This window comes from Staurois parvus, unplaced genomic scaffold (genome assembly GCF_062004578.1).
Source record: "Staurois parvus isolate SC_StPar_1 unplaced genomic scaffold, SC_StPar_1.0 ptg001539l, whole genome shotgun sequence".
Taxonomy (NCBI): domain Eukaryota; kingdom Metazoa; phylum Chordata; class Amphibia; order Anura; family Ranidae; genus Staurois; species Staurois parvus.
Window position 1 is genome coordinate 373721 of NW_028319335.1, and position 24623 is coordinate 398343.

Consider the following 24623-nt stretch of genomic DNA (forward strand, 5'->3'; position numbering starts at 1 on the left):
AGTAGCAGGAAGCTTCCGGAGAGGGGGATATTTTGGATTGCCTTGAAGGAGTTTTTGCTTGGTCTGCATTTGAAGAGGGTAATGGTATTTTATACCACAAGAGTGATGGCACTACTAATTTTTGATGCATGTGATCACTAGTAATCCTCATCATCCATGAGAGGGTAATGGTTTTCATTACATTTGGATGGTGACACTGGTTGTGGAGTGTTGCACTGAATCACATTTTTTTTTTGGAGTGTTGATTTGTCACGGGTGGGAGTGTAGGAGGAATCTCTTTTAGTCTCACGAGTGTTCTTTTCTGTTGTAACGATAATGCACTATATTTAGTTTATATTTTTTTTGAGGTATCCTGATTTGGGTGTCTTGGATTGAAGAGCAGCAAAGTGGATTAGTCCTCAACGTTTGAAAAAGCACTATACATGGACTCATATGTGGACATTTGTTGATATATGTTTTTGCACTATTTATGAGGGCAACTGTTGGGGGTGTGATAGAGGGAGCATTGAAAAGATATTATTTATATTTTATTTACACTTTCGAGGGTGAGAGTGATACTTTTCGTAGGGATATATAGAGTTTAAATTGTATCTCAATTATTTAATAAGATAACAAGTAGATTCATTTATATAGCCTTTCAGATACAACTGGCCCTTTGTGGGCAACTATAATGTGGAAGCGGCCCGCAGAGAAATAGAGTTTGACACCTCTGCTTTAGCACTCATCACAGGCAGCCATCACTAGAAGTAGAATAGCCCCCCACAACAACATATTGAGTCTTGCTAAGTACCACTCAGATTTAGCCAGTCCACTCCCCCTCACATGCTGCTTAACCTTGGTTGGAATTATTCCATATATATATCACTCGCATATCTTGTAGCCCCATATAAATATAGTCAGAGACTGCAGCCATGCTACAGAATTTGTTGAAGACTAAAACAGACACATTGCATGAGACAGTCAAGACTTAATACTCTTAGGCCCCATTCACACCTGAGCGTTTTGTAGCATGAAGCTCGAAGATCCAAAATGCTTAGGGGGGAAAAAAAAAAAATCAATATTACTCTATGGAGATGGTTCATATCTCCACTCCAAGACACCTGAAGCTCAAAAAACGTTTGGAGCTACTCTTTTAGCTCAAATTGGGCATATTTGCACATTTTTGGTGCGTTTTTATCCCCAGAGAAAAGAATAGAAAAGTGTGATTGGCACATTTTAACATGGTTTGCTCGATTTTCTGCTCAAATTAAAAAATGGTTGCTCTGGATTGAATTTTTGAGCTCTGACACCTTGAGATCCCTTCTATGAATCCTGTTCTGGAGCTGGAGTACTCGACTGTAGTATGGCGGCCTTAGGAGTTCTTGGTCAGAGAGGACTCCCTGTTCCCCCACTTTTTTTTTCTCTTCCCTTTCTTAACGATTTTCCCTTTTATTTCATTTTGTGCACCTTATCGGGCAGCCCCTTTCTTTCTCTCTTTCATGGGCTGTTCTCTGCTTTCGAGAAACACTAGTTTGCACATTGCATGTATCTTTGATAATTAAATGTTTGACATGTGTCTAGCACTAATGTTATTGATCTTATCAATAGTTTTCAATGACTTGGATTGTAGGATTGTAACATTTGTATTTCATTGCTTTAATATTGTACCTGGATGGAATTATTATGGCTTAAAAGTTGTTCAATAAAATCTATTCTTAAAAATATAAATTAATTGCAGTTAAACGTGTGCAACATTTTGGCAGCCAGTTTGGAATTCAATATCCCACCCTGCTAATCTTCACTGGCTCATTAGACTTCATTGTTTTTCAAAAAGAAAACAAAAAGAGTATTGCCTACACTTCAAGTTCCATAACACAGTCTTCAAATTAGCAGCCAATGTTTTCATTGGAAAAGCATTCAGGTGCAAATAAAAGAACTCAAAGCAAAAAGTATATTGAAAATTATCCGCTAATGCCATCCAGAAAGAAATGCCACTAATAAACCTGTCAGCCATTTCTCACATTTAAGTTGCATTCAAACTTAAGTAGTGCATGAATGCATCCAAAATCGTGTATCTTTGCACATCTTTTTTTTGCCTCCATAACAGCCAGCTTGCTAAGGAGGCACCCAGAAGAGGGAAGAGCAGACCGTGCCGTTGGGGGACTGCTCTTTGCAAGATCATTGCACACAGCAGGTAAGTTTAACCTCTTTTTTTTTCTTTTTTTTTAAAATTAACATTTGGTATCACTTTAAAGTAACTTTTCAACTCTGAATAAATTCCTGAAATGTCACCATATACACCAATATATCAAAAAACAATATAAAAAGTGATTTGAAACGTTGAAAAAAAAAAATTCACATATTATACTGGCCTGCTCTTTGCAATGGTTTTGCACAGAGCAGTCCCTGATCTACACTTTGGCAGGAGGTCCCTTACTGGCAGTCCTGGCTCCTCCCCCCTGCCAAGTGCCCAACAGCAAGCCATGGGGGCACTCAAGCAGGCTCGCTCCCGAGCAGCTCTCCTGGAAATGTATATTGTCCATCTACACACACACAGAGCTGCCCTACCCCTAATCTTTCCTCATTAGCTCACTGGTTGTGATAGACAGTAGCAGGAGCCAATGCCTCCTGCTGCTTTGTGAGTCAATTAGGAGGCAGTGACCTGGGAGAGCTGCTGCTCTCGTGCACTTTGCTGGATTGGGCGCGGGCTCAGGTAAGTATGAGGGGGGGAGCTGCACCCAGAAGATTTATAACCTTAATGCATAGAATGCATTAAGGTAAAAAAAACCTTCTGCCTTTGGAAGCACTTTAGCTTTATAAAAACCTGCCCAATTGTTTGTATTTATTTGATTAGTCCCCTGCATGGGCAGTACTGCTGTAAACCTCTACTCAGAAAACAAACAAAAAAGTATATTGAAACTGAAAGTCTAATATTTTCTTTGTAGGAAAAAAAAACAAAACGCTGCTTTGCATCTGAAAAAAAAAAATAATCTTTAGATGCACTACTTACCTTCAACTGCAGTACCTCTCTCTGCCACTAGATGTTGCCAGTTTTCCAGCCACTTGATAGCCAATCCACAAACTGTGAATACAGGCTGTCATAGACCCGCCCAGCAAAGCCTGGGCTTAAGGTACTCCAGGACTAAGCTGCATCACATGTCCTTAGGTGAGCACCAGGTGAGTCCTAAAGTACGAACTGACTACTCCCACCTCCGAGGAAGAAGAGGGAGAAGATATGACATCCAATTGGCCTGAATACTGCATGAAAAAAAAAATGTATATATAGTGTCTTAAAAAAAAACAAAAACGTAAATCTGAGTAGGGCTGGGGGAAGCTAGAGCGGAGTTTAAAAAAAACTGTCCTTGAGCTCCTGCTGCAGGCAGGAGGAATCATTTCCTCGGTTTCCTCTCCCCCAGTGATTAACCCTTTCACTGTCAGATCTGTACTGCGCACGGAACTACAGCACTGCTTCCAGCTGGCCAGGTCTGTATGCTGTACGGACCTGACATTCCTCCTTCAGCTATCAACTCATTTGACCTTGAACTTAGGCTGGCCATACATTATACAATTTTCTTGAGAATTTAACTTTAGATTTACCAAAAACCATATAATATGAGGTCAACAAACAACACTTTCAACTGTGTCCAATTAGGTAGGCCCTGGCACTACACATTTGAAGGTAAATTTAAAGGAAATTGGGTAGAAATTGAACAGAAAATTGTATAGTGTATGGCAGCCTAATCTAGCAAAGCTGTCCAGCAGACTCTGCTGAACAAATGCATAGCTCTGATTAGTAGATAATAATCCATTGATCCAAGAGCAACACTAATACACACACAACTTTATTTGGTGTTTACATACAGGTTGTGCAAATAATTGATCACTTTTTACAGATCCACTGTGGCTTTCCTGCAGCTTCTAGCTTCCCCCCTGTGCCCTCCCGCCGGCATAGAGAGTGGGGGGGGGGGGGGGCTGGTAAACATGTTTATTAACTCCCTTTCTTTCCTGAATGAACACAAACAGTGATCAGTATTAATCTCTTCTGTGTTCATTCATCACTGAATCATAGTAAACTGTACTTCAGTTTGTGAATGAACAAGTCTCCATACAGTTCCATTGATGTCACTTGGGATATAGCAACTGCACAGACACAGCCATTGTAAGTTTTGCTGTGTTTGTGTCTGCAAAAAAGGATTTTTGTGTATTTTTAGCAAAAATATTGATTTGATGAACATTTGCACAAATATCAAGGGGCATAAAAAAAATCAGTAGCACCTCCTTTTTATTCTACTGGTCCTATGCTTTCAGAAAATGAATGGTTTGGGGGAGTCTTTCACAAACACCGAAAGCTGTAAGGAAGAAATTAAAAAGACAATGGAAAAATTTCAAAAATGGTCTGGTAACCTGAGTTTAACCACTTCAATACCAAGAACTTTTACCCCCTTCCTGCCCGGGCCAATTGTCAGCTTTGAGCGCTGTTGCGTCGTCATGCAACACTGTACACAAACTAAATTTTTATCTTTTTTTCCCTCACAAATATTGATCTCTTTTGCTGGTATTTAATCACCACTGGGTTTTTATTTTTTGCTAAATAAAAGAAAATTAAAAAAAAACAAAAAAAAAACACGTTTTTATTTGTTCTTCATAAAAATTAAAACATGTATTCTGCTACATTTCTTTGGTGAAAATAACCCTATTCAATAGTGTAGTGTTAAATAATAGTGTTAATTATTTAGTTTGTAGGAAAGTTATACAGTCCACAAACTATGGTATACAGTATATCTGAAAATTGATCAATCCTGATGTACTGATGGCCTACCTCATTTCTTGAGGCCCAAAACTGTCAGGACAGTACAGATATTCCCCCAAATGACCACTTTTTGGAAAGTAGACAGTCCAGGTTATTTAAGTAAGAAGTATGATGCGTTTTTTGAAGTTGTAATTTTAGTCATATTTTGGAAAATTAAGAAATAAAAAAAAAATTCACAATTTTTTTTTTTTTTTAACATACTGTCACCAGTGCAGAACAGTGTCATCATAACTGGTGTGCAGATGAGAGCATTGTCTGGGGGGGTACTGTGATCTTTGTGAGAGGTAACAAATACCTGGAAGTGCTACATTTACACATTACTTAACAAGAATAAATATATCTATCCGATGCTAGGTCTACTTTTAAGGTTTCTAAAATTTAAATATTGCATCCTGGTCCTTCTCTGTTGCTCTTTAGGAGTGAAAAGGCTTATATTTCAATTTATTTACTGAGGCCCATACGCTACAGGACTAATTATGAACAGTTCATGATATTACAGTGCAGACTATTGATGTGACCCCTATGAAGGCAGTAAATGTGTCACCAGCAATCAAGACAGCAGGCAAGCACACAAGAGTCAGGACAAATTTTTTGCTGTTGGCACCAAAATAGCAGCAGTGAAGTCTGATTTATCAACATATGATAGACAGCTACCAAAATGCACAAAGATGTTGTTCTGAGACACGCTGTCCACTAATAATCAACCACCGTAGAATTGTACGTGCTGTGGCATCACTCTTTATGTCAAAGACTTAACAGAGCCTGTCCTCTGCAGAAAGCCCGACACAGTAAAGGAAATTCATATTTACACATATCGACAGAGAAGGCTTGTTTCATCAAGAAATGGAAATTAGTGGCGTCTGTCAAAAAAAGTAATAAAATGGGATCTAGGAAAACATGACTGGGCTGTAAAGGGCCATTTTCAGAGGTGTGCAAGCAAGAAGGAATTTTAGCAATGCTGAGCAAATAAAACTCAGAAAAGAGGAAAATGAAATTTCAAGACATAAAAACGGGAAGCATTGGATCATTCACACCTACAAATGATGTAAATCCAAACAGTTTACCTGTTTAAAGCAGACCTTCTCCCCCTTTAAGTTACAGGAGGGGAGAGGAGATAAAATATCTCAAGTACTTTAAAGTACAACTATAGGCAAACCTTTTTTTTCCCCCATTTTGGATAGAGCAAGGGCGGGTTCTAGCCCCGGTCAGATTTTTTTTTTGCCATCTGTGTCCCGTTGCGGAGATTTTCTTAACCTCCTGTCCCATAGCCAAACAGGAAGTGAGAGAAAATCCCTGCAAATTAAGGGAATTCCTTGGGGACCCCAGGTCACTAGAACTAGTGTCCTCATTGGAAGATTTCCCCTCTATTACTTTTCTGGGAACAACCCAAATTTGGGATTTTCTTTTATTTTCACTTTCTTTTACAATGGAGTTTATTTATAGTATCAAGTCATCAGATAAATCGAAGGGTAGAAATAACAGTAAAAAGGAAATAAACAAACAGTTCCTCTAGTTAACATAATGCAAAATAAATGCACTGAGTTACAGAAGCAAACAAGAAATGCAATTACAATGTGTAATTAAATGTCAAATCTAGATGGCTGGGCTATATTAATCCAAGGTTGCCAAAGCCGGAGGAACTTATGATATGTGTCTAGCAGTATAGCTGTTAACTTCTCATTAACCATTAAAAAGTTCATCCGATTTTGGACTGCTTCGAAACTGAGGAGGGGATCTTCCATGCTTTTGCAATTGTCAATTTGGCAGCTGTGAATAAATGTGATGCCAATTGTTGCTCGGGTGGAGAAGATCTCCTATTGGTTTAAAAAATAGCGCCTCATAGGGGTTGTGTTTAATATTTGCGTGAAACATAATGCGAAGGAGAGCATAGACCCTGACCCAGAGTCTGCATAACTTGGGACAGGACCACCGAATGTGGGCCATGGTGCCAATCTGTTGGCAACCCCGAAAAAAATTTGGTGAATAAGATGGGATGAAATGGGTCAGTCGAGCTGGTGTATAGTACCACCTATAGAGGATTTTATAGGCATTTTCTAAAATAAGGACATTTTTTTGAGCATTTGGATAACGTTTGGGTCATGATCTGCTAATCCTGCTGGTCAAGTTGGCCCCCTAATTTAGTTTGCCAATGTTAGTGATAGGGTCGTAACGGGGGCTTTCTGTAGGAGATAATAGAAGAATAGGTCAGTGATATCAGGCCCGGAAAATGAGGTCTGGTTTTTACAGGGGCATGGGTTGCGCATGTAGTAGTGGTTGTGCATCAAAGGTGAGAATCCAAGTAGGGGAGAGTAAAGAGTGAACCTCATTGAAACCATGGGCCGCCCACCACGTGAATTGCCCTGGGTTGTCAAGACCCGGGGGAAATAACGGATTATAGAAAAGACACATTAAAGGAAGATGTGATGAAATGAGACCTGCCGAATACTTAATGGCATCCCATAGTTGGAGTCTGTGTGTTAACATCGAACTGGTGGCGTAGGACGATGCGTAGGGTGGAGCCACGGTAGAGATGAAAGTGGCATCGGATGAGAATCTATCAGATCTATTGTGGCCCACAGAATTATATTTTGGGATGCATGGAGGTGGGATAGAGGGGAGATATTAGCTGCCAGATAGTAGGCGTGAAGGTCTGGAATGGATAAACCTCCATTGATCTTACGGGCAAATACTATTATTTTCACTTTCAATGATGATGGTAAACGGGACAAATAGAGAGAGTGAATCTCCCTAATGGAGGTAAAGACTGCAATAAAAACAGACAAGAGTTTTAATCCCCCTCTGCTCTATCAAAAATGAAAAAAAAAAAAAAAGAAAGTTTGGTATTTAGTTATACTTTATTCAGATACTGATTTAAAAAAATCTGAAAACCTTTTGTGCAGGACCTGGCCCTGCTCTTTCAGCCTCCTACGCAGAACTGTAAGCAGGCTGAATCCGGGCATTAGGAACAGTATCAGGAAGAACCACTATGGTAATCTAAGTTCTTAAAGGTAGTGTTTTCTATTGCTTTATAAAAGAGCCACATTTGTGAGGGTTGTCACTTCAGTGATATGTAGCTTTAGCTTTTTCATTTCCAATCAGCATCTTCCATCAATACAATTCAGGGCTCCTTCAGATTTGTGCATTGTGCGGTCTGTGTCCCATTGAAGAGACTTTCCCTCACCTCCTGTCCTGGTGGACTGACAGTGCTTCTATACCTTCTCCAAAGTAAAAAAAAAAAAGTTTGGTTGCAGGTTTGCTTTAAGTGAAAATGTTTAATTCTTTCCAGATGATCTTTTTTAATAATGAAAAGAATTAAAATACTAACTGTATGTTACAAGAAAAAAACAAAAAACAAATCATGAATCAGAACTCAGAATGAAAGAAAAGCCACCCATGCTATTCATAGCAACCATTTAAATATTCACTTTCCGATTACTGTTTTTTATGTTACTATAGCCTATAAATACTTTAAAACACAGTCAAATTCTGCAGCTGATAAACATAAAAGGTAATTGTACTCACCCAAGCAATTGTGTCCATCATGCGCCAGCATAAATCCATCATAACATGTGCACCTATAATTCCCAGGTATATTAATACATTCATGAACACATCCTCCATTGTAGTCATTGTCACATTCATCGATATCTGTATTGAAGAACAGAGAACATATCAATAAGGCCCTGTTGATATTCATAACAGATCACAAACTTAGGGATGACAAAAAGTATTTATTGCAAAACTCTTGCCAAAAATAACAAGATAAAAATTAATAGCTCAAATAAAATAAGATAAAATGGCAAAACCAACATTTGCGGCAATATGAACCTTCAATCCAGAGGTTTGCCCTGCAGTACGTTTCCTGCCACTAGATTTCCTCAGTCTAAATGCCAGCATCGTTCAACCTACTTCCTCTGAGCCCAGGTCATCTTGGAACCAACCCAGACTTTGACTGGAAACTTCAGTGAGAGATGAGCTCATCTCTGTAAAAATTCAAAAGGAAAACCACACCGCTCCAAGTCCTGTATATGCTTCTCTGGTCCTCCACTGCACTAATGCTGGCCTCAGAGTGGATTCCATGCAGAATTTTAGCAAAATAATAAATATGCTGCATACAATAAAAGTCACACCATTGGCTTTATTTAAGGTAGCTGGCTTCCGAAACAATCCCTGCCCCCCCCCCCCCCTTATTCGTAGAGGACCTTTATAAATAAGTTTAAGAGGGGTAAAACCATCAGCAGGGAGGGGCCTAGGGCGAGGACTGTGTCGAAAGCCAACTACACTGAATAAATCCAATGGTGTGACTTATGGAGTGCTGCTTTGTTTTTTTATTGAACTCACTGTGCTGTCTCCTATCAGTACATCAACTGATTGACTACTTGTACCACATCCCCTTTCCCACCTGGCTGAGCTCTGATGTACAGGGACTGCAAGAGGCTGATACCAGGTCAAATTGAGGGACTGCTTGTATTAGAAAAAAAATACACATTTAATAATACAATAGTGATTACAGACCTACATTAATTTGCATCTTTTATATCTGTCTAGGGTTCAGATTTAATTGGCTGATACATTCATAACACTGTCTGACATCCCCAAGACTGGACAGATTGTCTCCTAAAGACTATTCAGCTGTGTCCATCCCTGGGCAGTTGTCATTGTGAGCCTTCAAATTATATATTTCTTCCAGGTACTTACATCAATGCCTTGCAAAAGCAACCTAAGAGCCTGTGACAAATGGGCTTCGGTGGGTAAATATTGCAATGTTTTGACATCAGTTTAATTTGCTTCTGTGATCATTTTGAATTCACTGCATATGCAGTTGACCTGCATTTAACCTGCAGTTGAACTGCTTGAGCTACTTTTGTACTCCCATAGAACAGGGAGAAAAGCAATTCTGAAGCAAACAAAAGACCATAGAGACAGGCCATTAAAGAGGCTGCCATTTTTATTACCCCCTTACTTGTGCCCTCACAATGCAAAAGTGCCTATGTTAGAGGGCACTACTTGCATGTAGATATTGCACGTGTGTGCCAAGGTCAGTGCTAATAACTTAACTGCTCAGTGGAGGTTTTCATAAGGAGCGTTGAGTTTGGGTAAAGGTAGGCATGGGGATCTCAGTGAAAGGAGAGACAACGGAGTGCACTTTAATTAATCATATACAAGGTGAGAATCTTATTCCTGTTTTCCTTTTAAAAAAAAAAAAAACACACATACACAACACACTTCTGTTTTCTGGAGAATGTCTGTCATTCATTAAACATCCTTAAAGAGTTCACTCACATTGGCTGTAAAGATGCCACAGCAAAATTTAAACAGCATGTCGCATTTGGCGGGTTTTACTGCCACCAATTCAAAACACAGTATTCCCAACACACACGTTCCTGAGAAATGGCTGTGGATGTCAGTGGGTGCTACCAACCATCAGCTGGTAACGACAGACATTCAAAGCAGAAAGTATGTCACCAGCACACCAAGATCTCCAGAACGGGTCCACAACTTTATTCAGCAATCACATAAATATTACAAAAGCAGAGTTTCGGAGCCTTGCAGGACCCCTTAAGTAGGCATGTCACATTAGGGAGATTATTATAGGAGGAGAGTTCACATACAAAAGTGAAAAGGATCATACAAAACTCCCAGGTGGACAAGACCTATCAGGAATTCTGATAGGGAGATCTACAAAGTTCTTCAAAGTCCCTTGAGGTCCCTGTGCTTAACCTTGGGCCACTGGGCCAGCATTTCATTTTGTGTGTGCAATTTTAATGTTTCTAATAGAACATTCAAATTTTATTTGAGTGATAGTAGAATCTTTATATAGTACCTTTAAAATCCCAGGGAAGTTTTTCTATGCATATAGTGCTCACGTTTAATTTGAAGGTGTCTGAAAAGCACAAGCAGCTGCTGTTTATATCTGTGCAAACAAATTAAGTTTGATTTTTATAGGGGAGAGGAGTTCCAAGTATTGAGCATCTGTACCATTTCAAATCAGAATACCATTATACAGAATCAGTATGCTAAACTGTTTTTCTTGAGGTGCTTGCCTTTTATAAATAAGGGATCTTACTACTACAAGACCCACTAATCGTAGCAATGAGCCTAAGGACAGCTTATTGATCCATTCCTGAATCCCGCAACTCACAAACTTGAGTCGTTTGCGAGTTTTCATCGAATGCAGGAGGATAATGCAAGTCAGAAATCATCTTACTATGTAATGCCCCTGTCCATGGTACTGATAGAGGAGATGGTACACTGTAACTATGTGCAATTCCACCACTCTGGGCCTTACACAGTGAAGTGCTTGAAAAAGGGGCAGTCCTTGTTGCAAAAAAGCAGGCCAATCAATTTTAACCTTATATGTTTCCAATGCTAAAGTTTTGCAAAGCTAAATAATAAAAAGTTCACCAAGATAAAGAACACTTTGCCAAAATCCACCAAATGTTTTCCTAAGGAATGCACTTCTCTTTTTGTACTGTGATTTTTGATAATGTTTTGCTCATCAGGTCTCAGATTGGCTTCTTTCTGATACAGGATAGGTACTTCCTCTGGATCAACGTGGGTATGGGAGGTAGGTATATGAAGGTTTTCTATTTGTGTGTGTGTGTGGTGTGTGTTCTTTTTTTTGATTGAACTGAATGCACTAGTGTTTTTTTTCAACCAGATTAACTATGTAGCAATAATTTTTTCAGATGCACGTGAAAATGACAGAGCAGCTGCAAACCCATCCAAGGGGATCACAACAAGAAAACAATATCATATCAAAACATAAGTAACATCTTGTGCAATCAATTTGTAATGCAAAATGTCAACTGAATGACCTCATGGTAGAAGCTGTAGGTCAACATAAATTGCCTGGGTCTGAGGACTAAGGGGCATACCACAGAGCAATAGAAAAGGGCAAAACATTAAATTGATTGTCAGGGAGGGAATAAAGGGGAGATAAAAAAAATAAAGATAAACAAACCAACCAACAACAACAACAAAAAAAAGGGGGGGGAGAGGCTAAGGGAAGGGACATGGGGTAGATTGGGTTCCTGCAGGCCTAGGTGTAAACAAAGTAAATTATAGGTTGCCCAGGCTAGTCGAGTTCAGGGTGGGGACAGCATACAACCACCATGGGGCCCACACTTTAAAAAACAAACATAGTGTGGGTATCATGTAAGATACTGGTCATTTTTTCATTACCCATCAGGGTATTCAAACTGCTCTTCACAGCAGTAAATGAAACAGAAGGTTTCTTCCAGGCCTTGGCTATGGCACATTTGGCGGCAATGAACAAGATATTGGCTTTTTTTTTTTTCTTAAACTTGCTTGGGCTTGCTGGCATGGACAAGTAACAAGAAATAGACAGGATAATCATCCTCTACAGCACAGATCATGTGACCCAAGGTCAAGGCGTCTTGTTATATGACCAGAACTGAGAAAAAACCTGGAGCTCATTACATTAAAGAATACGTAGAGACAAGGGCATGAAATTGTGTATACAAGCAGCATAATGGTTATACACTCCAGGGGCAAGTTTGTGGATATCTGATAATTACACCTATAGGAGCTTGTTGGACCTTCCATTACAAAACTATGGTCATTAACTTGGAGTTGTCTCCCATTTTATGAATATAATAGCCTCCACTCTTCTGGGAAGGCTTTTTACAAGACTTTGGAGTGTGCCCGTAGAAATGTGTAACCCTTCAGCCACAAGAATGATTGTGAGGTCAGGTACTGATGTTGGATGAGAAGACCTGGCTCGAAACTGGTGTTCCAATTCAGACTGAAGACGTTCATTCGGTTGCGGTTAGGGCTTTGTGCAGACCAAATGGGTCAAACCATGTCTTTATGAAGCTGGCTTCATACACAGGGACGCAGTCATGCTGGAACAGAAAGATGCTTTACCCAAATTGTTACCACAAGTTTTGTTAAGCACAATTGTCTAAAAAGTTATTCCATGCTGGAACATTAAATAATCCACTTTTAGGATAAATACTGCAAATAAAAAAAAAATTATTTATGTATATATATATATATATATATATATATATATATATATATATATATATACACACATACATACATACACACACACATACATACATATACACACACACACACACACACACACACACACACACATATATATATATGTACACACACACACATACATACACACACACAATTGCTACACAAGCCATATTGTAAGTTACTATTATTCAAAATTATCTTTCCTTTTCAATCTGCAGAACTGTAATTTCCAAAGCAATATGGTAACCTTGTGGCTTGTAAGGAACACTCCCAGAAATGTGACTTCCTGCTTGTGCGATTGGCTGATTTTCTCAAAAGTCTGCACTAGAATACCAGCCAGATTTTTGGCATCCTCTGCAACAAAAATTTAAATTTTGGTAAGATGTTCCTAAAGGGTTAATCAATCAAAATGAATCAATGAATGTAGACCTTGCCACTCTCTTCACTAGAACACAGCAAGTGCATCAGCTGATAACTAATGAACAAGTCACTCCCATTAAGAAATACTATCCAAAAGACATAGAACAAACATCTTTTTCTTCAGAGCAGGAAAGGGTAGGATTCTGCAACACAGTTTTTTAAAATATCTGCAATTGATCAACCACAGGGGATTGTTTTTTTCTCAACAAAAACAGGGTGTGGATTGAGTGTCCACATACTTTTAATGGTATAATAGGTGCGATGGTCAAGTAATGGGACATACAGTATGGTATCAATGGCATTGATCACCCCTCAAATTTATTGTGGTTAGGTGTTACAATTGACAGGTATTGTTAAAACTGCAACATATGCAAGAAATTATTGTGTGCTTAAAATCTGGTGTTAACAGTTTGGGGAAGGTTCTCTTCTGTTCCAGGAGGACCTTTCCATAAAGACATGTCTGATGAATTTGGTATGGAGAAATCAGAGTGGTCTGCACAGAGCCTTGACCTCAGCCCTACTGAAGAACTTTGGGATTGAAATGGAATGCCGATTGTGAGTCAGGATAGGCTCTGAAGGGTCAAAAAATATTCCTATGATAAGGATGAACCCTCTGATTGTTTTTGAATTATGGAAAAGTTATTAATGCAATATATTTTTTCTCATTTATTTATCATCTAAAATGAGAACTTGCAGTAAACGACAGCAATATCTATAAAGGCATTCACATTCTGTGCTAGTTCAGAAGTTTGTTTTTCTAACACTGTGAATGAACTCGAAATTCCTCGTCCTGTGCCAACCATCCCTGGCACTGTACAGCTACTCATAAAACTTATCCAAAAAACAATTTGTGTTAACCTGTTTTCCCAAAAATAAATAATCTGAAGAGATGTAAAGGAAAAATAAAGAATTTGCAGTTGCTGGTGTAGTTGCTTATGGTGACTCTCTGTTAAAGCCATTAAAAAAAAAAAACGCTCGCACAAAGACCAAACACTGTATCATAGCACGGTTTGGCAACATTTCTTGATACTAAATTTGGTTTATCTGAGAGTAGCTGTGATGCATCGTGGTTTTTAAATTTGGACCTGTTTTAAAGAGCCATTGATCGCTAAAGTCTTCGGGGCTAGTCCTGTACTGTTACAGAAGCAGTGTTACTAGCATTCCCCCAGCCACAGAAATAACATATAGCGGTTTTCTTTTCCAGACTGATTGGAAACTCATTCTGAATGGAATAAAGTTCATTATTAACCAGCCGATGCGCGTTGTGTTTTAATGAGGAAAGCTGCAGTGTCTGCATCCATTAGAGGGGGTGCCTAACATCAGACTTCTATCTTCAGCTCAATCTGTCAAACGGACATGTTATTATTATTATTATAGAGTATTTATAAAGCGCCAATAGTTCGCTCAGCGCTGTACATTACAAATGTTGTGAAACTTTTGACGATCAGCGACTGCAGCCACTGATCAGTGTATTCTGACAGCAGTGCAAGTTGCTGTCAGGTTACAATGTCTTTGCTTGTGGGGGGGGGGGGGAATCAAGTACCCACCTCAATTGAATGGATGGATGAATTTTGAAACGTTGCTGCCATCAGCTTCAAAATTACCTTAACTTTTTTCTTAAAAATGGTACATTTTCTCAGTTTAGGCATTTGTTATGTTTTCTATCGCTAATAAATATGAGTTTATGAGATTTGCAATGCATTCTACTTTTATGTAGATTTTACACAGTGTCCATACTTTTTTGGAATTTGGGTTGTACTTAGAACCCCCAAACACTGTATTTTCAGTATTTTCGGTATTTTCAGAAAGCAGAGGCCCTGGAGAAAAAAAAATGATGGCTGTTGCACTTTTTCATGCTGCATAATATTTGTACAACCACTGCACAGGAGAGGCATGGGGGGGTCCCTTCCAAGTGCTCTAAAGCCACCTAGATCACGTTTAAAAGAAAGCCGATCATCAGCTTCAAAAAATGGTGCCAGGATTATGACTGCAACTGCAGCCATGATCTTGCTACAACCACTTGCTGTAGATTGCTTGCTAGACCATTATATACAGTACATATGGTACTGTGGTTTAAAATTGTAAAGGAAAATATACAAATTTCAAGTCTCCATGAGCAGTGAATTACGCAACTCCATGAAAACAATTCATGAGAACACCAAAGTGAACCAATAAAGTGCTTGCGATAACACACACATAAAAAAAGTTCACAAGGTTGTGTCAAATTGTCCCCTTTCAAAGAGGAAGGATCCCGTCCTGAACCCCTGGGGTGCAAGACTCCTGGGAGGGGTAAGATACAGCCAGGTCCACCTAGCCAAAAGGCCCAGAAGACCCTGCTCCTCATGATCAGCCAATGCTGCCCAACAAGTACTGGGAGTGAGGCTCTCTTGATGGAAGGGGAGGAGGGAACCTAATGGCTGCACAAGATTGGGTTTCTTTATAGCTGGACAGATATTAAAGATAAAAATAAATGCAGCTCTATATTTATAAATACATCCTTATATGTATTACTTAGACTGTCCAATCACAGGCTGTGGGAAGGACAAGACCGATAAGTGTTACTGAACTGTAGTAGAGAACAATAAGGTCACCTGCCTTCTCAGACAGGGCTGTGCTGTGTGGCACAGCTGTGTAAATCTCAGAACTGGATGGACAGATACACATATCTTTTGAAAACGTAAAACAACTCTCATATGTATTCATCTGGGTATTTAGCCATTTGCCTGGAGTCCAGCTTTAAAACAGAGCTGCAATTATTCCAGCAGAACATTAAAAACAAATAGCAATTTATTTGTGGATGGCTGAAGTTACGGTTTAATATGTTTTTTAGAATTTCTGCAACAAAGGAGCAGCACATAATGGACATTACAGTTTCCAACACAAAAATAGTGTTTGGTATTAAACTGGCAGCCCAGCCGATCTTGGCGGTTCCAATTAAGTGTGGCTGGCCTGCCCATTAGGAAACGGCGAGACCACAATTACAACCACAATCTCCACACTGTCTGGTGAATCAGTTCCCCATGTGGGTCCCCCACCCAACCTGATTTATATCCTGACTTACCAAGAGTTTGAAACTCCACATTGACCTGAACGGTCGCTGTGCTATTTATGAGAAGAGAAAACAACGTTGTGCAATTATGGTTACACAATACGCCCGGGCTCTGCCAAATAATAGATTTTTAAGTATCTGAAAGCATTGGAATTTGTAGCAAAATGAGGATCAACTACTCAACACAAAAGGCAGAGGTTTTTGTGGGCACGGACCCTCAGGATGATTTGTTCGCGGCGCTGTCCTTTAAACAAAGACGAGTACTTCCTATGGAGAGGTTTTTGGTGCCGCCACAACCAATTATTTCACTTTTTACTCTCCGCTAAGCTCCGAAAGGAAAGCAGACTCTGGAATGCGCACCTACTGAACCACAAAATCAACATTTTTCCCCAATAAATCATAGCAAGTTTTTTTTAAAGCCTAATTCTACTTTTTTTCTTTTTAACAAGATTGCTAAGCTGATAAGCTTTACAAATTTTTTTTTCTTAAACACAACTACAGGACACCCACTTTAGGCGCAGTGTTTGATTTCTAAGGTCTGTGCACCAAGTACACTAAATGGTCAAAAGTTTGTACACACCTGACCCTCACACTGGCCATTGATGGTTTAAATCTTGGCTGGTTCAGCAGGGAGCAACTGAGATTCCATCCATGTATGGGCAGGCCAATTGTACTCAAGGATATCAATCGATCAACTTTGGTACAACCAGAATGTCTGATCTCCAGCATGAGACTATTGCCTGCGGCTATAGCCACTAGCAGTGATCATTGTGTTTTCCCGGCAAGAATGGCTTCCCGCACTCCCAGGAGAACACAATACTTCAACGGGATGGATTTCCCAGTCAACACTGACTGTGGCTTTGCGCACCTGGACAGTCATGCAGGAACAGAAAATGACCTTCCCCAAACTGTTGCCACAAGATCGGAAGCGCAAAAGTACCTAAAATATCTTTGTATGCAGTAGCATAAACAGTACCCTTCACTGGAAACACCTGAACCCAATCATTTTAAGGGGTGTCCACATACATATAGTACAACTTCCACTCTCTATTTCCTGCATTACCTTCAAAGGCAGGTTGGATTGATAGATATAAACAAGTGGCTCCACTAACTTTAGCATTGATATATTGTAAATCAGTAGGAGGCCTGTAGTAAGCATGCCTGGAAAACTTCTCAAACAGGTAATTCAAAGAATTTTGCAGATCACAGATTACGGACAAAGAAGCGAATTAGAAATTTAAAATGATTAACAGGGAGCAAAGCTACTTTTTCAGGCTTTATTTTTATAAAATTTTCACTAGGGCTTACCTTATAAAAACAGTGTCTCTTTAAAGTGGTTCTAAAGGCAGAAGACTTTTTACCTTAATGCACTTTATGCATTAAGGTAAAAAAAAAAAAACCTTCTTGGTGCAACTCCCCCCTCAGCCCCCCTTATACACACCTGAGCCCCATTCTCAATCCAGTGATGTGCCTGAGAGCTATGGCTCTCCAGGCCTCTCTCTCCACATTGGCTAACACAGCAACAGGAGTCATTGGCTCCTATGCTGTCAATCACAGCCAATGAGGACAGAGTGGGGGCCGGGCTGAGCAGCACAAGAGCATTCCTCGTGAGGGAGCATGCACAAGTGTCTCCATATTACCTTTAGAGACATTCGGCGGGGGGCGGGGAGCCAGGACCACTGAAGGGGGACTGAAAAAGAAGAATATCAGGGCTGCTCTGTGCAAAGCCATTGAATGGAGCATGCAAATATAACACTTTTTTTTGTTTATTTTTTTTGTTTGTTTCCAGGCAGGTTCTATCTGGATGACAAAGTCACTGATGTTGTTCATTCTGTTTCTTCCCTGTAAGCCTTCTTTGCATCTCCAGTTATTTGTATTGGGCATACCAACTGGACATGTTACTACAGCCTACTGCCTGGAGTTTTCATGTACAGTGCAGCCAGAAACCTGACACATGGAAAAAAAAAAAAAAAAATTACCTGGCCATGCCCTGCAGAAGCAAAGCACAGGTTCTCTAAAAATGTATTTTTCCTGATGCTTTCATCCATTTCAGGTCACATCTAAAGTAGAATTATATTGAAATAGGATTTTTACTAGCAAAGATTTTTTAAAAATGTGGGGTGAATAAAGTGAACTATATAAGCTCCAAACAGCTTATATAACTCAGATTGGTAATTACACTTTTGAAGGTAAATTATGTTACAACCACCTAATGGGATACAATACCTTTATCCTCCAAATCCCAGATTTGGGGTGAACCAAAAGAAAAAAAAACAATTTTTTATAGGGGAAAGGAGGGATAAAGAAAGGGAAAGTGAAAATATGTGGATTGTTACACACAACTGTGATAAGAGAAAGGAAGCAACAAAGAGATAACACACAATACAGCACAGTATAGCACACATGCACAGGTACTGTTAGATGGGATAGCAAGATGAATTGTATGGTTTACTTTTAAAGTGGTAATAAACCCAAAACCAGAAGTGTAATATATTGCAGCTTACCAATCATTAGATACAGAGTCTGTATTAATTTTCTTTTTTTTTAGGCTTTTTTCCCTGTTTTCACCTGGAGATCTGCCCAGTAATACATCTCCTTTATTAGAGCACCCACACTCTGGATAAAGGAGCACAGAGGGCACCTTTGGACAGCAGAATTGTCAGTCTGGGGTGGTGTTTGATGTACTAGCAGTTACACTAACAAATTAAAGCCAAACTCCAGCTCACATTGAGGTTATAACAACAGTGTATTTTACTTTTGGGATAAAGGTTTCATGTGAATAAATAAAAGCTAATCATTGTAAGCACCGCTGTCAATGGTAAATTGTTTTTCCCAAGCCCCTAACTGCTACATTTGCACGGGAGCTTGATCTGTTAAAAAAAAAAAAAGAACAGACTTATTGGCTCTCTCTGATATAAAGCAAGTGAAATTTAAAGATAGAGTGGGCGCCCCTCATGGAGGGTACAGTGGGTGTGAATTATTATTATAATTATACAGGATTTATACAGCGCCAACAGTTTGCTCAGCGCTTTACAATACAACGGGAGACAATACAGCAACAATACAGTTCAATACAAGAGGGATTTGAGGGCCCTGCTCCTTGGAGCTTACAATCTAGGAGGGAGGGGCTAGTGGTACAAAAGGTAGTAACTGTGGGGGATGGACTGGTTGGAAGAGTAGAAGATTCCATTATTATCTGAGGGCAGGATAGGCTTCCCTGAAGAGATAGGTTTTCAGAGATCGCCTAAAAGTGAGCAGAGTAGGCGATGGTCTAATAACTTGGGGTACAGAGTTCCAGAGGATGGGGTAGCTCTGGAGACGAGCATGGGAGGAGGAAACAAGGGAGCTAGAGAGCAGGAAGTCTTGCGAAGAGCGGAGAGTACGGTTTGGGTGATATTTAGAGACAAGATCGGTGATGTAATTCGGGGCAGAGTTATAAATGGCTTTATATGTTATTGTTAATGTTTTGAATTTTATCCGTTGGGCAATTGGAAGCCAGTGGAGGGATTGGCAGAGAGGGATGGCAGATACAGAACAGTTAGTAAGGTGGAGGAGTCTGGCAGCAGCATTCATGATAGACTGAAGAGGGGATAGCCTGCGATTCGGTAGGCCAATGAGGAGAGAATTATAATAGTCAAGGCGAGATATAACAAGGGAGTGAATAAGTTGCTTAGTAGTTTCAGAGGTTAAGAACAGCCGTCTCTTGGAGATGTTGCGGAGATGAAGTCTACAAGATTTGGACAGAGATTGGATTTGGGACTGAAAGGACAGATGGGAGTCTAGGATTACACCTAGTACCCTGTCATGAGGTGAGGGACTGATAATTAATTGTGTTATTGATCTTGATGAAGAAGTCAGGGGAGGGGGCACGGGCTGGAGGGAATACTAAGAGCTCAGTTTTGGAAAGATTGAGTTTGAGAAGGTGGAGTGACATCCATGCCGATATGTCGCTTAGTAGGTTAGTAATGCAAGAGGAGACTGAAGGGGTGAGGTGAGGGGTAGAAAGATAGATTTGTGTGTCATCAGCATAGAGATGGTACTTAAAGCCATGGGAGTTTATCAAGTGACCAAGGGAGGAGTTGTAGATGGAGAAGAGAAGGGGTCCAAGGACAGAACCTTGAGGGACCCCTACAGAAAGAGGGAGTGAAGAGGAGGAGGCAGCATTATAGGCAACGCTGAAGGAGCACTGCGATAGGTAGGAGACGAACCAGGAGAAAGCAGAGTCTCGGAGGCCAAGAGAGTGGAGTTTTTTGAGGAGGAGGGGATGGTCAACCGTATCAAAAGCCGCAGAGAGGTCAAGTAGTAAGAGTACGGAGTAGTGACCATTGGTTTTAGCGGTTAGTAGATAATTAGTGAGTTTTAGTAGGGCAGTTTCAGTGGAGTGTAGTGAGCGAAAGCCAGACTATAAAGGGTCAAGAAGGTTGTTGTCAGTGAGGTGGGAGCTCAGGCGATTGTAGACTAAGCGTTCTAGGAGTTTAGAGGTAATGGCAGCAGGGAGATGGCTCTTAAGTTGTTCAGGTTGGTGGGGTCCAGGGAGGGCTTTTTAAGTATGGGATGCTTTAGAGGGGTGGGGAAGGCACAGTTAGAGAGGGAGAGATTGAAGATGTGAGTGAGGGAGCATAGGATGGAAGAAGAATATTGGGAACTCGTAATACCACCAATAGAGTCCCTGACAGAAGAGACTGTCAAGTGATTTTAACACTTCTTTAAAAAATGCACCTCAGATACGCTTTAATGTTTGGACATTTGAAACCAAAGTGCGGCTTTGATGCAACTTTGTTCAGACATTACACTCTCTGGCACTAAGTTGCATCAAAAATTGTATCAAAGTAGTGCAGCACCTTTTCAAAGTCACTGTGACTTTAGGTGACACCAATCTGAACGGGTGCCATTAAAAACAATAGGCTGTGACTTGTCATGTGGCATTATGTGTCTAGAGTCACATGAAAAGTCGCACAAGTGTGAATGGAGCCTCAAAGAATTAATAAATATGCACAGTTCTACAATATTCCTTGATCCGCATCAGCTGGAGAATGACCAAACCTCAAAAAGGAACGGTTCGTGGTGTCGCCTATAAAAATGCCACTTGTGGTGAACCTAAAAACTTTGATCCAATAGAAAACAAAACTATGAATTTCAAAATAAGAAGCTATATTAACTTATATTGGAAAGCCATGATATTGTTTTAAAAAATAAGTTACTTCAACCTGTATAAGTAATGATCTCCAAACAGAGGCAAAAAGCCTAAATAAAGAAAAGTAATGCAGCTCCCACATCTATTGATTGGTAAGTTGCAACATATTACATTTTTGGTTTTGGGTTTAATACCAATTGCAGTCCAACTGTAAGCTTGCACACCTTTTGTTTTGATGTACCTTTAATGTATTTAGTATATTTAAACTGAAAGTTGTTTGCCTTTAAAGGAAGAGCGTAATGTATTTCCATTGAGAACATATTCTGACTTCTTAATAAAGTGTTTTCTTTAAAGTCTATCTCCAGGCAATATCTTAATCCCTTTACATTCCCTTTAATAACGTCTCTCAGGTGCACAAATAAATCAAACACAATAGAGCAGAAATGCAGTAACTCTGGCAATGGTTAATCGCCCGGCAGGTATGCACTTTTGAGTTCACAGAAGAACAAACCCATTTGTTTAGTTATTAATTCAGGTCAATGTCAGGATATTGAGCAAATGCTAATTACTGGGTCAAGACCCAAGATCTTAATTTGGGATTTAAAGATTTGGCACGCATTCCAAATACCTGTGTTGTTTATTAACTCACAATGAAGTCCTAGCAGAAGCATTTCTTGTAGGCTATAATGGTGTGTTAAAAGGAAAAATATTAGTCTTTACGCCGTCTTATTTTCCTTTTTTTTTAGATATAAAAGCACATTTAATATAGTCATCTCAGACCAAATAATCTTATCAGTGTTTGTCAAAGCTCAGCCAATGTTTACACCAAATTCTCTCATTAGAATCCTGTACCACCCATGTTATGATTGTTTATTGATGTTCTTTTCAAGTGCCTTAAAATATCTGTTCTCTTAGTGGAAAAACACTTCTTGACATCCCAGTCCATTGTTCTGTGCTGGCATTGATGAGTAATGGCCACACCTGTCATCACTAGAATCCTTGCCGAGAATTGCAGTAGAGGAAGAGAGAGAAGCGTCTGACCGGTGAGGGGTGTGTCTAGAGGAGAAGCGTCTGACCGGTGAGGGGTGTGTCTAGAGGAGAAGCGTCTGACCGGTGAGGGGTGTCTACAGAGGAAAAGTGTTTGATTAGAGAGGCGTATCTACAGAGAGCATCTGACCAGAGAGGGGTGTTTAAAAGAGGACATATCTAACAAGAGATCGGGGTCTCTAGAAGAGAAGTGTATCTATAGGAGGGCATATCTGACAAGAGAGGCTGTCTACAGAGAGCATATCTGACTAGAGAGGGGTGTATCTGGAGAAGTGTGTGGCCAAAATAGGGGGTCTATAGAGAGCATATTTGACTACAGATGGATGTCTCTAGAGGAGGAGTGGCTGACCAGCAAAGGTTGCCTATATCTAACAGACAGGGGTGTATCTAGAGGAGAAGTGTTTGACCAGAGAGGTGCACCTATAGAGGGCATATTTGACCAGAGAGGTGCGTCTACAGAGGGCATATTTGACCAGAGAGGTGCATCTACAGAGGGCATATTTGACCAGAGAGGTGCATCTATAGAGGGCATATTTGACCAGAGAGGTGCATCTATAGAGGGCATATTTGACCAGAGAGGTGCATCTATAGAGGGCATATTTGACCAGAGAGGTGCATCTATAGAGGGCATATTTGACCAGAGAGGAGTGTATATAGAGAAGTGTTTGACCAGAAAGGTGCATCTATAGGAGGGCATATTTGACCAGAGAGGGGTGTCTCTAGAGGAGGAGTGTCTGACCAGAGTAGGGCATCTACAGAGGGCATATTTGACTAGATAGGGGTATATCTCTACGGGAAGAGTGTCTGACCAGATAAGGGTATGTACAGTGGGTATATCTAACCAGAGGGGTGTCTCTACAGGACGAGGGTCTGACCAAAGAAGGGCATCTATAGTTAGCATATCTGAACAGAGAGGGTCGTCTCTGGAGAAGTGTCTGCCAGGGATGTCCATGGAGAGAATGGGGTTTATTTACTAAAGCTGGAGAGTCCAAAATCAGACTCCCTTCTGCATAGAAACCAATCAGCTTCTAACCTCAGCTTGTTCAATGAAGCTTTGGCAATGAAACCTGGAAGCTGATTGGTTTCTATGCAGAAGGGAGTCTGATTTTGGACTCTCCAGCTTTAGTAAATAAACCCCAATGTGTCTGAGCAAAGGGGGGCGTATAAAGAGGATGTGTCTGACCAGAACTGAGGGAACTCTAATGTACATTGGACTGCATAGTCACATTTAGTCACTCTACACAACTTATGAAACAGAAAAGTGAATGCAAATATGGCCATACAATGATTGTATTTCAGCCTTTTCAGCAAGAGATTTGCTTTGTAGGTGGCTCTGTCTGCACCCGTCATCCAACATATTTAGACTGAAAAAAATCAAGAAGTCAGGTAGAAAATTCTAAGCAGAATAGCTGCATCCAGTCAGATGCAGCCGCTGTTTGTATATTTTGACATCCACTGGCTCTGGCTGTCAGAATACAATACAGTAGTGGGAAATTTGGCTATTTGTGCAGTTTAGAATGGTTAGATTTTTTTTCAGCACGTAGGTTGAAAACCTGTGCATGTATGGCAAGCTTTCTACTATGAAAATGGAGTATGTTAGTACAATGTCTGACTAAGGACTCATTCACACGGTCTCCATTGAGCTTCACTATACTGCAAATTTCCAAAAACCAGTGCACAAGGAATATAATTTCTCTATGTGTCCTGTTCATGACATTAATTTGTGGTATTTTGCATTTGTGGTTCCTCCCGCTGACTCCTAGGTCTCTACTGTATTCTAAGAGTTTATAACTTAGTGCTTTGTAAATGTTGAAGAATTAAAGGCTATGACAACATATAGGGATTCTTCTCCTCCATAGCCACTATCAAATTTGAAATTGGCTCCCCTGATCTGTGAATGCACAAACTACAAGCCCCATTTTCCACCACGGCAAACTCATGTAGTTCTCAATGGAATACAAGTGTAATAAATCGCCACACTCGTAATCCATTAACACTTCCTCTTCTCTAACTAAAAATCTGTACCGACATACATTTGAAGGAGGAGTCTGCAGGATAAAGAGAAAACAGGTGGCGCACACACCTAGTGCATTATCCAAGGTTTATTGTAAGGAGTGAAAGAATAATAAAAACATAAGACGAAGTCTGTATCTAAAAAGCATAGAAAA

At 40.0% G+C, this 24623-nt stretch overlaps 1 protein-coding gene across 1 annotated transcript in view; it reads right to left on the bottom strand.

The window, feature by feature from the left end:
* Positions 1–24623, bottom strand: part of SCUBE1 (signal peptide, CUB domain and EGF like domain containing 1) — a 397419-nt gene that overhangs the window by 324208 nt on the left and 48588 nt on the right. The window contains exon 3 of the mRNA XM_089662778.1: positions 8312–8437. Coding sequence (XP_089518904.1) covers positions 8312–8437 — 126 coding nt within the window. The remainder of the gene's footprint in view (positions 1–8311; positions 8438–24623) is intronic.